At 45.0% G+C, this 12,655-nt stretch overlaps 1 protein-coding gene across 1 annotated transcript; it reads right to left on the bottom strand.

The window, feature by feature from the left end:
* Positions 1-2,270: 2,270 nt before the first annotated feature.
* On the bottom strand, positions 2,271-3,107 carry LOC311025356 (odorant receptor 131-2-like; the record flags this gene model as incomplete). The annotated part of the gene is made up of 1 exon (XM_084028206.1): positions 2,271-3,107. The coding sequence occupies one exon, from the start codon at positions 3,105-3,107 to the stop codon at positions 2,271-2,273; it is 837 nt and encodes a 278-aa protein (XP_083884332.1).
* Between the last annotated feature and the right edge of the window lie 9,548 nt (positions 3,108-12,655).

The raw sequence follows: 12,655 nt of genomic DNA, 5'->3' as shown, positions 1-12,655 counted from the left end.
CAATTGTTTTTTATTTGATTTGTTTTTGTCTTTATGCTCAGAATAGGGGGGGTACATACATACACAATAGTTATTTTGGGTAAAGTTCATATTTATGTTTCATTTTGACCTTTAAAACCAGGCTTGGTTTATTCTACTGTATACTTTATGACAGAAACATGACTGAGCAGAATCACCCTCTGATTGAGCCAATCTACAGGACAGTAATCGGTGTAATTAAAGTACATTCTTTAAGCCCTGATTATGCTTCCGCGTAGTGATCACGCAACGGCCACGCAACGGCCATGCAGTTGCTTGGAGACCGTGATGGTTCTGCGTTGGGTTTACGTGTCGAAATGCAATTCAATGCCACACCGGTAAAGGGCGCTATGTTTTTTGTAAAGACTGACCGACCGACCGAGACTCTAGACGTATATCGTCGTTAGCCTCGTTATAGCGTATTTGTTTACTTTCTGGCTTTAAACATCCACTATTTTTCAGAACTTGGTGTTTTATTTCTTTGTGCAAAAGCGACAAGGTGCAAACAATAAAACGAGGTGAAAACAATAAGAGTAGCCTATTAAAAGTTTAAATGGCGGTGTTTATGAGTGGAAACCGGATAGCGGTCTCCAGCGGATGTAGTTAGCGGACCAATCACAGCCAATGCCGCTGCGTTGGTGTTGCGTCGCCTCGACGCGCGTCTAGGATTTTTGGGAGGTGCACGTCAGGCCCTTGCGTTGGACGTAAGGGGTCCGCAAGCCCCCTTGCGTTGTGTCGACGCGGAAGCATAACTTGGGCTTTAGACCTGCAGCTTATCTAATGGAGAAAGGAATTCGATACGGTATCACTTTAAGACACATTAACATAATCAGGATCTAAGCATGCAGCTTCAATGTGTCTTAAAGTTAACATGACAGTAACTCTTGTTCAACAGAACAAGACTATGTTGCTTTTAACTTGTTACTAGCTGGACTTCACTGGTCTTGTAGTTCTAATACAGTACTAAAAAGATGCTTCTCCTGGGGGCTAAGCCCCCCCGTCTTTAAATCCTAGTGACGTCCCTGCTGTCCAGTGAAAACCTTGTATCTCCTCCCTATGTATTGATGTTGAATTTTTGTGATGAACTGAAAGATGACGCGTTTCCTTTACATGTTGAGAAACTTACTCTTCTTCTTAAGTTAAGTCAACTATTTAAAAAAAAGCCTCTCTTCGATCAGAAAATGCATCATTGCAATGATGTGTTATCATGTGATGAACGCATATCATCTTTTGCTGTAGGAAACATTTTTAGGAAAATGTCCCCTTATTTGAATTTATTGCGTTTTTTGTTCACAACTCGCATCCATTCTTTACACATTTGGATACCTGTGTGCAAGAAGCGTAATGTGTTGGGCTTAGTGTGAAGAGTAGAGAGCAGCCTGTAGATGGCGCCAGAGCGATCAGAACAAACTAAGAGTGGGGGGATGTGGAACTGAACATGAATATGGGGGGCTCCTTGTATTTTAATCCATCATCTCCTGAGTCTAGCAGTGCATCAAACCAGTTTATAATCCGTTTTGCAATTTGAGCCTAAATGGACATTATAACCATAAGACCATGAGGACCACAAACTAAGCAAAATGCAATGTATGCTATTAGACCATAGCTTAACTTATATTTTTTATCAAAGGATGAATGCACTGATTGTATACGATCTCTCAACATATCTAAAATAAAGTTGGCATGCTGCTAGTGAAATACTGACAAAACAACATTGTTATTGTGAATATTCAACCTCGTTATGTTAAGTAACAGACATTTTTGTATTTGTTTCTTGTAAGTGCTGGATATGTGCTGGAAGATGACGTCTCAGGAGTGAACAACACGCTTACCTGTTTTTATCTGAACTAGACTAGGGAATATTCAGTTTAAACAGTTAAATGCCAACGTGAAGGTGGTTCATGTGGATTCAGAAAAGGGACTGATAACAAATATTTGGAAAATCAACTGATAAATATGTTAAGAAACAGTAAAGTGTTACATTCGAGAACAGAGTTTGGTAGAATGAGTGTTTAATTAATTTCTCTTTTCATTCACAATGTGACGGTTTGCATGATCAACTGTCATTTCATATTTACATAATAAACTAGTTTACTAGCAGAGAAATGTGCTGCAGTCGTTTATAGAAACACAGTGTAATAATTAGAAGATGGGTTTTCATTCACACATAGTAGTATCGATGAAAGTATTTGAATCGCTACAGAGTTTTGAAAGGATATCCAGCCCTTTGAACAAACATATAGAGAGGAATCTCAGGGTTCAGTCATGGCTGTGATGTTTGAGGGTTTCAGTCGACAACACAGATGATACGCGAGGGTGGATCTGATGGGCCGGTCTCTGAGGCCATAGATGAGAGAACTCAGACACTTGGGGAGAAGTATAAGGATCACATAAAAAAAATTCTGGATGCGCACAAGTACCAACCTCTTGACAGTTTTTGAGACGGCGACTAGGACAAAGTTGTGCATGGTTGAGCAGAGACTGAGGGCCAGCTGCAACAAATGCAGCAGCAGTGTGTTACGAGCCTTACAAGCTGAAGCTTTGTCTGTGGAGGCTGACCTGGCTGCTATCATCACAGCAACAAAAGAGGAAGTGACTGCCACACTAGCTGATACAAACAGAAAATAAGTGTATGCTTTGTCATAATCATCAGACATTGACCCAAGAAACATAACTAATGAATTACAAACATCTCTCATCTGCAGACTCTCCAGGTCATCAAAGGGAAAGTCTAACAGTAAAACAACTCTGACAATGGTATTTATTGAGCTGAAGGCCCAAATCACAATAATAGCCACTTCTGTGTTTCTGATGGTAATAATGGTAGCGTGTCTCAGTGGGTAGCACACGGCCACAAATCTCTCCAGCGACATCACCACCAGCGTGAGAGGGGAGATTTCGTTGATGAGGTTGGCGAACAGGACAAGAACACCACATACTGGATATGTCAGTGTTATTCTACAAGTAGAGAGTAGGTAAAGTAATTGGCTCAGTGCCATCTGCATGGTGTCTGCACAAAGGAGGTTAAACAGAAGAATGTAACGGGAGGTCTCACGAAACACCAATTTACTCCTCAAAGTGAATAACATGATCCCGTTAATGAAGAGAAACACACAGCACGTCAATGTAATTGGAGCAGAAAACAACATCATTTCCAGTATTCCCTGTTTCTGCTGTTCAACAGTGATGTTCATCTGAGATTGAGTTGCGTAGGACATTTCAGAGAAGCATTTAAGACACGATAGATAAAACCTGTTAATGTCACTGGAATACAGAAGCACAACAAATAATAAATATCATCAAATATAATAAATAATATGTTTGTTTTGAAAGAACAATGAAAACCCAACATCCTTTAAGCACCGATGCCCTTTGCATCTGTGCTGGTCTCCATGTAAGCAGAGCTGGTCTGCAGGCTCCACCTGCCCTCAAACGCTGTATGTCAGCTTTGTTTCTCCTACATGGTCACGTCACACCATCACATGGCTGCATGCTCATTTGAATAAACACATGAAGCATCAACTAAAATCTGATGGTGGAAATGAAATACACTTGTGGCTTTTGCTTTTTCTGCAGTTTATCATGAATGTAGTAGACACACAGTTTCCAAATGTGTAAATTCTGGGTGTGTATCATGAACATAGAAATGCAAATAAGGGGATAAGTCCTCGTCCTCTTGCTCCTTCTCCCATTTCATCACCTTCTGTTTATGGCAGCCAGACTTTCTCCACTCTAGCGTTAAACACCAGAGCTCATGCTGTAAACCTTGGACATGAAGAGAACTCTGTTGCGAAGATGCAGATGACACTACCGTCGTAGGCCGGATTACAAACAGTGTTGAGACTTCATATAGAAAGGAAAAACAACTTCTGCCTCAACGTCAGTAAAACCAAGGAGCTGTTAGTTTAGACACACACCCCATCTAAATTGAAGAAGCTATGGTGGACCAAGCCAACAGTTTTAAGTTCCTGGAAAGCAGCAGCTTAGGGCAAAATTTAGTTATTGTTATTATTAACTTTTACGGAGGAGCAGTAGAAAGCATCCTCACTGGAAACATTACAAAGTGGCATCATGGGATGTTCACGGCCCAGTACAGGAGGACTCTACAAACCAGAACATCAACCATCTACCCAGCATGAGTGATATTGGTGACAGGGGGTGCCTGCACCTAGCCCAACGATGGTAAAAGACAGGAGGTGCCTGCACAGAGCCCAACGATGGTAAAAGACAAAACCCAACCAGACACCCTCGTGTTAGGGTTTGTAGTAAAAGGGGTAAAGGAGGGTTGGACCCAAATGCAGGCAAAAAGGACACGAAAAGTTAAATGCAAAAATGATTATTTAACTAATAAAACGGAGGGAGACCACAAGGGGAAAAAATGATTAAAAAAGAAACCCCCCCAAAAAACACAAAGGGACACAGGAGGCTGGACACAGGGACACAAATAATCCAAGGGAAACCGGGTGGTGCAGCATACAGGAACTGTCATGATCTGTGTTTTGTCATGTTCTGTTTCATTAGTTTTGATTTCCTGTTTCATTTCGTGTGTTTCCCCTGTCTCTTGTTGGTTCATTCTCAATGTCGTTTGTCGCTGTCATGCACCCTGTCATGTCCCTGGATTTGTCTCTGTACCCGCGTCCTGCCTTCCGTGTCCCTTTGTGTTCTGGTTTTCTTTCGTAAGTGTTTCTTTGACTGATGTTTTTTTGCCCCTGAGGTCTTTCTGGTTTGATACTTTGTTTTTGTGGTCTTCCTGGGTTGATACTTTGTTCCTGTCTTAGTTATTGTTTTTGTATTTAGTTTATTATTGAAATAAATCCCTTTTTTCTGCATTTGGGTCCTCACCTCCTGTTTTCGAGTCCACGTCTTGTCCAGAACCTGACAGAATGAACCAACCACATTAAGGACCCAGCAGAAGCTAACCATGGACTCAGCAGCCTTTTTTTTATGTGGCTCAACACATGAGCTTCGGGAGGCGACCTACAGACTCCAGTGTCTCCAGGCCGAGCACAGGCATGCTGAAGGAGAGGAGGAGAGGCAGTCGGCCCTGGCGAGGGCCAGGGAGCTGGTTTCTGCCAGCCCGTGGCTCAAGGGCTCATTGCCTGCCTGGGTCAAGGGCTTTCTCTCAACCCCTGAACTCCGGCCATCCTCCGCAGCCACGCTACCAGCTCCGTCCTCAGCCACAGCCAAGCATCCAGCCCAGGCCTTAGCCACAGCCAAGCATCCAGCCCAGGCCTTAGCCACAGCCAAGCATCCAGCCCAGGCCTTAGCCACAGCCAAGCATCCAGCCCAGGCCTTAGCCACAGCCAAGCATCCAGCCCAGGCCTTAGCCACAGCCAAGCATCCAGCCCACGCCTCGGTCACAGCTGCGCCACTAGCCCATGTCTCGGTCTCTGGTCTTCAGTCGGCGGTCCGGTCGACACCTGCCAGTGGTCTTCAGTCGGCGGTCCGGTCGACACCTGCCATTGGCCTTCAGTCGGCGGCCCGGTCGACACCTGCCATTGGCCTTCAGTCGGCGGCCCGGTCGACACCTGCCATTGGCCTTCAGTCGGCGGTCCGGTCGACACCTGCCATTGACCTTCAGTCGGCGGCCCGGTCGACACCTGCCATTGACCTTCAGTCGGCGGCCCGGTCGACACCTGCCAGTGGTCTTCAGTCGGCGGTCCGGTCGACACCTGCCAGTGGTCTTCAGTCGGCGGCCCGGTCGACACCTGCCAGTGGTCTTCAGTCGGCGGTCCGGTCGACACCTGCCAGTGGTCTTCAGTCGGCGGTCCGGTCGACACCTGCCAGTGGTCTTCAGTCGGCGGTCCGGTCGACACTCTCCAGTGGTCTTCAGTCGGCGGCCCGTCCGTCACCAGCCCAGACAGGGGACCGTCCCACACCTGCTCCTCGCAGCCTATTGGGGGTTTGCCCGTCACCCGTTCCTGTTCCGACGGGGGGCCGTCCCACGCCTGCTCCACGCAGCCTTCGGGAGGTCCACTCGTCACCCGTTCCTGTTCCGACGGGGGGCCGTCCCACGCCTGCTCCACGCAGCCTTCGGGAGGTCCGCTCGTCACCCGTTCCTGTTCCGACGGGGGGCCGTCCCACGCCTGCTCCACGCAGCCTTCGGGAGGTCCGCTCGTCACCCATTCCTGTTCCGACGGGGGGCCGTCCCACGCCTGCTCCACGCAGCCTTCGGGAGGTCCGCTCGTCACCCGTTCCTGTTCAGACGGGGGGCCGTCCTACGCCTGCTCCACGTCGCCTTCCTGAGCGGCCCCGTCGGCTAGGTCGCCCTCATGCCCGGCCTCCTGAACGGTTCCGCCCGCTAGCTCGGCCTCATGCCCGGCCTCCTGAGCGGTCCCGCCCGCTGGGTCGCCCTCATGCCCGGCCTCCTGAGCGGTCCCGCCCGCTGGGTCGCCCTCATGCCCGGCCTCCTGAGCGGCCCCGTCCGCTGGGTCGCCCTCATGCCCGGCCTCCTCCGCATTTGACCTTACACTCTCCCCTCTCCACCAACTCACCGGATCGGGAACCAACTTGACCTTGTCTTCACAAGATCCTGTGGCATCTCGGCACTGTCTGTTACCCCACTCACCGTGTCCGACCACCACTTTGTGACTTTCTCCCTCCCCATGAAGCCCACCACATCCCTCCCCTCTACGCCTCGAACTGTCACCAGCCGCCGCAACCTGAAATCCCTCACTCCCTCCGCATGTGCACACGAAACCACCTACTGGCCAAGTGTATAATCACAGGCAGCTGTATCTGAACCACATAATGTGTGATGCATTGCATTTTTGTGTCTGTTATGTCTGTTGGGAATGACTATGAATTACAAAAAATGGATGACCAAATAACTACTTAAAGATCATTCAAGCAGTTATATTATTCTATACAGAGAGTGTGGTAACAGGGAGAAGACATTGGGGGAAACTAATCGCGGGCCGGGAGTCGAACCTGGGATCACCGCATCGAGGACGTTGAGTCTCTGTACATGAGGCTGCTGCCCTACCACTGCGCCACCGGCCGCTCCATGAAAAAATAATTTCTGTACATAAATGATCACATGTGTATAATAAATTGTTTGAATGTATTCTGTGTGTAAATTTTCCCCGAATGGTAAAATCATCACTCTCCTAAATCTCTCTCTCTCCCTTAACTCTCCAAATTATATAAACGCTATCCAAACTCTAGTATCCAAACTCCCCAAACTATCCAAACTCTCAACTGACCGCAACTCTGCTTCAAAACCCACATTTTGAATGGAGCCTGAGGGGTCTATAGCTGTAAAACCTTGCGGCAAACTCTGAACCACTTCCCGAAGCAGTCACGTGGTACAGCGGGGCAGCGAGGCTTCGGACGTCATCATTTTTGGCCCCTCCCCTAAATGAAGCAAGCCTCGATATGCGCTTCGCGGAAACGCCCCCTCCATTACTCGACACACGCTTCGAAGCCTCTGCCCATCTCGTAACATCACTAATTGTTACCATTGTTACCAATTGTTTTTTATTTTATTTTTTTTAGTCTATGCTCAGAATAGGGGGCAACTATGTTGCTTTTAACTTGTTACTAGCTGGACTTCACTGGTCTTGTAGTTCTAATACAGTACTAAAAAGATGCTTCTCCTGGGGGCTAAGACCCCCTGTCTTTAAATCCTAGTGACGTCCCTGCTGTCCAGTGAAAACCTTGTATCTCCTCCCTATGTATTGATGTTGAATTTTTGTGATGAACTGAAAGATGATGCATTTCCTTTACATGTTGAGAAACTTACTCTTCTTCTTAAGTTAAGTCAACTATTTAAAAAAAAGCCTCTCTTCGATCAGAAAATGCATCATTGCAATGATGTGTTATCATGTGATGAACGCATATCATCTTTTGCTGTAGGAAACATTTTGAGGAAAATTTCCCCTTATTTGAATTTATCGCGTTTTTTGTTCACAACTCGCATCCATTCTTCACACATTTGGATACCTTTTTTATTTTATTTATTTGTTTATTTAAAAGGGACAATGCACATCAATTGACATTTTCAGTTTACACTCAAAATGTAAATATGCCAGAGTTAGCAAAAAAGCTAATTTTCGTCTGTAGTCCCTTGGCAGGTCAACACATCATCACATTACATTAATGAGAAAAAAATTTAAAATGCAAGAAGGATAGAAAGCAAAAGAGAAAAGAGAGAGAGAGAGAGAAAAACATGAAAAAAAATAAGTGCAATACAAAGAAGTGCAGCACAAGTAGGTTAGTTATTGATGATTGCAGTTTTGGTTGTTTTTAATCCATCTCTTAAGTTTTATTTTAAATGATAGATAGCTGGTGCTTTCTCTAAGTTCAGTAGGAAGGCAGTTCCAGTAATTTGCGGCCCGTACTGAGAAGATTGTTTGGCCAAACTTGCTACGTCTATACTGTATAACACAGTCTCCCCTGGTAACTGCCCAAGTTGCCCTGCCACTGCTGTTTTTCTGCTGTATAAACTCACCCAGCGGTGGAGGTGCCAGCCCATGTAATATTTTAAAAATGAGACAGGCATCCAGATAATGTAAAAAACTTTCTAAATTAAATAAGTTGTACTTATTTATAATATTGCAGTGGTGATAACTGATAGGTTTTTGATCTAATGTTTTTAAGGTTTGCTTATAGAGGGTTTCTATTGGTTTCAGAGTTGTCATGTTTGCTTGGGACCAGCTTGTAAAACAGTATGATATGTGAGAAAAGATCATGGCATGCATAAAGAGTTTGGCTGCCTCTGTTGTTAGACATGGCCTTATGTGTTTAAAATTGGCCAGGTTAAATCTGATCGTATTAGCCACCTTTTTAACATGTTTTTTAAAAGTTAAATTAGAATCTAAAATGATACCAAGGTATTTAAAATCAGGCACAACCAAGAGTTCCTGGCCTTCAATAAAAACATTAGCTTTTCTGAGAGAAGAACATACAGACTGTTTTGTTAATGTTCAGATGTAGACGTGACCTTTTTAGCCAATCAGAAATGTGGACCAATGCTTCAGTTAGTTTAGATGCAGCCTGTTGTTTGCTTTTTGCATGCACATAGAGAACTGTATCATCTGCATACATTTGTATATTCACAGATGGACAGACTGAAGGTAAGTCATTAATGTACAGGCTAAACAAAATAGGGCCCAATACTGACCCCTGGGGTACACCAATATTACAGTCAAGGTACGAGGAATAAGAATTACCAATGTGTACACTTTGTTTCCCGTTAGTTAAGTATGACTCCATTTTATGGCATCGGCTGAGAAATTAAAATTTGATAATTTTGATAAAAGTATCTGGTGATGGCTGCATGGTGGTGTAGTGGTTAGCACTCTCGCCTCACAGCAAGAGGGTCCCGGGTTCGATTCCCGGGTCGTCCCCGGGTTCCTTCTGTGTGGAGTTTGCATGTTCTCCCCGTGTGAGCGTGGGTTCTCTCCGGGTTCTCCGGCTTCCTCCCACAGTCCAAAGACATGCAGGATGGGGATAGGTAAATTGGTGACTCTAAATTGCCCGTAGGTGTGAATGTGAGCGTGAATGGTTGTTTGTCTCTACATGTCAGCCCTGTGATAGACTGGCGTCCTGTCCAGGGTGTACCCTGCCTTCGCCCAATGACAGCTGGGATCGGCTCCAGCCCCCCAGGATAAGCGGTAGAAAATGGATGGATGGATGGTGATTGACAGTGTCAAAAGCCTTCTTAAGGTCCAAAAACACTGCACCTACTACATCACCCCCATCTAATTTTGACTTGATGTTTTCCAGGAAGATGCAGTTCGCTGTCTCTGTAGAGTGGTTTATGCGAAAACCAAATTGCATTGGGTGTAAGGGGTTGTGGCCCAAATTTAGATGTGATTTTAGTTGTTCTGCTACCCATTTTTCTGACACCTTGGATATCACTGAAAGGACACTAATGGGCCTATAATTTGACACCATTGTTTTATCACCAGACTTATGGATCGGAGATACCACTGCTATTTTCCAGGTGCTTGGAAAAGTACTTTGCCTAACTGATAGGTTGATCAGATGTGCAATGGGGCAAACAAGGGCATCCCTATGTGATTTTAAAAATGTGGTATCCAACCCATACGAATCCTTTGCTTTTGAGTTCCTCAAGGAGGTTATAATTTTGTTCACCTCTAATTCAGATATTTCCTTTATTTCAAAGACAGGTTTAGCAAGGTCGATGGGAATAGATGGCACAGTTCCAATTAAGATACCTTGAGTCAGTTCCTCGACTGACTTTATGAAGAAATCATTAAATGTACTTGCCATCATATCATTATCTTGAGTCAATATTCCATTCACTTTGAGTTCAGGTAAGGTTGTTCTCTGTTCTTTATTCCTACAAGTTAATTTATTAAGATTTCTCCATATAAGTTTCCCATTTCCTTGTGCTTCATTAATGATTCTGATTAAAAAAATCTGCCTTAGCCCTTCTTAAATTCCTCAATACCTTATTTCGGAGAGTTGTGAAGGTAAGCCGATCGCTACTATGTCCTGATTTTAGAGCCCTCTTTAGAGCAAAATCCCTCTCTTTCATTTGTTGCCAGAGAGTGTCATTTAGCCATGGTAGGGTCCTCTTTTGTCCATGTTTATGTTTCACGTTCCGTGTGAAGGTTACTCTAATTTCGTTAATGGTAGTCAAAAAAGTGCTGCAGCTATTCTCAATGTCTTCACTGATTAATAGATCAGACCAGTCAATTTGGTTTATAGCATTTTCAAAATTGATTATTTCATTTTTAGGAATTTTATCATAGAATTGGTTTGTTTTGGTAGAATTTGCAAATCGTTTTTTGGTTAGTTTCCTTACCAGCAATGTGATATTATAGTCAGACAGACCAGTTAGCATGTTGTGTGATGTGGTTACCCTCTCAGGTCTGTTTGTAAATATCAGATCAATTTGTGTCTGAGAAGAGTTAGTTATTCTTGTTGGACCTTGTATCAGTTGGGAAAGATCAAACTTGTTTGTTATCTCTTTAAGTTTTTTTCTCTCCGTTTTTTCCCCCCAGTTTATATTAAAGTCACCCATTAGTATTAACTCTTTTTTATCATCACATTGCTTAAGAATGCTATGAAGATGTTCATAAAATATGTTATTGGATGATGGAGGTCGATATAGGCAAATTACAGTGAAGGACATTTGATGAGACAGTGACATATTCAACCCAATATACTCCATGTCTATTTCTTGTGACCATTCAATGAGGTTACATGTAATTGTGTTTTTAACATATACTAGCAAACCCCCTCCCTTGCCCTTGTTTCTATCCCTTCTAAACATGTTATACCCAGGTATATCTATCATATATATAGGGTATATCTGAGCGTTCGTTAAGCCATGTTTCAGAAAGACCAAGGAAGTCCAAGTTAGAGTGAGATAGTAGGTGTTCTAGCTGTTTGCTTTTAGAGATAATGCTTCGTATATATTTAAATGTCCGCCGAGTAATCCTTTGGGTTTGGATCGTGGATCCCAGATCAGTTTTGCGTGATTAAGAGTTTTAAAAAAGTTTGTTCTTCGATGTTTCCTGATCGCCGGATTTAGTCCCAAATGTTGCCGGTTGAGAGGAGTCTGTGTGACGGGATTCGCAATTTGATTGGGCCTATTCTCTGGTGAGGGTGGAGCAGTCAAAGTTTGGAACTCACCGCTACCAGGTGTTCGTGTATAGGAGCGCTCTCCACTCTGCACCCGAGGCGAACCCCCGACAGCCGCGGTCGCCGCAGCATCCACAACGGGGAGAGCGCACCGCGCGTCGGCACCAGAGGAAAGCGGCACATCCAGAACGCCGCTCCCCATCCAGGAGGGAACGACCAGAGCACTCCACTCGCCACCGCCGCCCCCCCGCCGCAAGAGGTGTCCCCCGGGGGCACCCCCTCACGTCAACGAAGGCACCGCCAGAGCAGGGCGAAAATCCAATGCACCCGAAGAGGGCAGCAAATCACCAGCAGAGGCCAGACGAGGCCCCGGGTTCACCTGGACATCACCGGCCAGCAGGAGGACCGCCATCAGGTAGATGATCTTTCTGTGCGGTTGTTTTGAGTTTTCAGCTCCTCGGGTATTTGTCCAGGTTGTTGGTTGGGTAGCGCGGCCATTGTTTAGAATTTTGGCGTAGGTTACATATTGGCTCCATGGATTGTGATTGAAGCCGCGACGAACATCGTGTTCACAGCCAGGTTGTTGTTGGCATGAATGGCAGCTTCGCACGGATAGAAGCAGTAATGCAAACACATAGTTCAAAACAAATAGTCTTTGAACTATGTCGACCAATCTACGTTTTTTTGTAGGAAGGCAAATTTGGCAATATTGTTTGTGTGAGCTCCAGCAAGACCTGCCAGACTGCCGGTACGCACCGCCATTACGCACTTCCACCATGCTCGAGTGCTTCCACTCGAGCAAAAAGTCTAAAACACAACTCCGCCCGCACCGGTTCATCTTTCCCAGAATGAAGGAATAAATTACTTCCATAAAATGCATCTTTATAAAAGAAAAATAGATATTTATAAAACTGTACACCTAATCTATCCTGTGTGCAAGAAGCGTAATGTGTTGGGCTTAGTGTGAAGAGTAGAGAGCAGCCTGTAGATGGCGCCAGAGCGATCAGAACTAAGAGTGGGGGGATGTGGAACTGAACATGAATATGGGGGGCTCCTTGTATTTTAATCCATCATCTCC

The sequence above is a fragment of the Eutrigla gurnardus genome (genome assembly GCF_963514095.1).
Source record: "Eutrigla gurnardus genome assembly, chromosome: 15".
Lineage (NCBI taxonomy): Eukaryota > Metazoa > Chordata > Actinopteri > Perciformes > Triglidae > Eutrigla > Eutrigla gurnardus.
The sequence above is the reverse complement of the archived record's forward strand: the minus strand, read 5'-3'. Positions and strand labels throughout refer to the sequence as shown.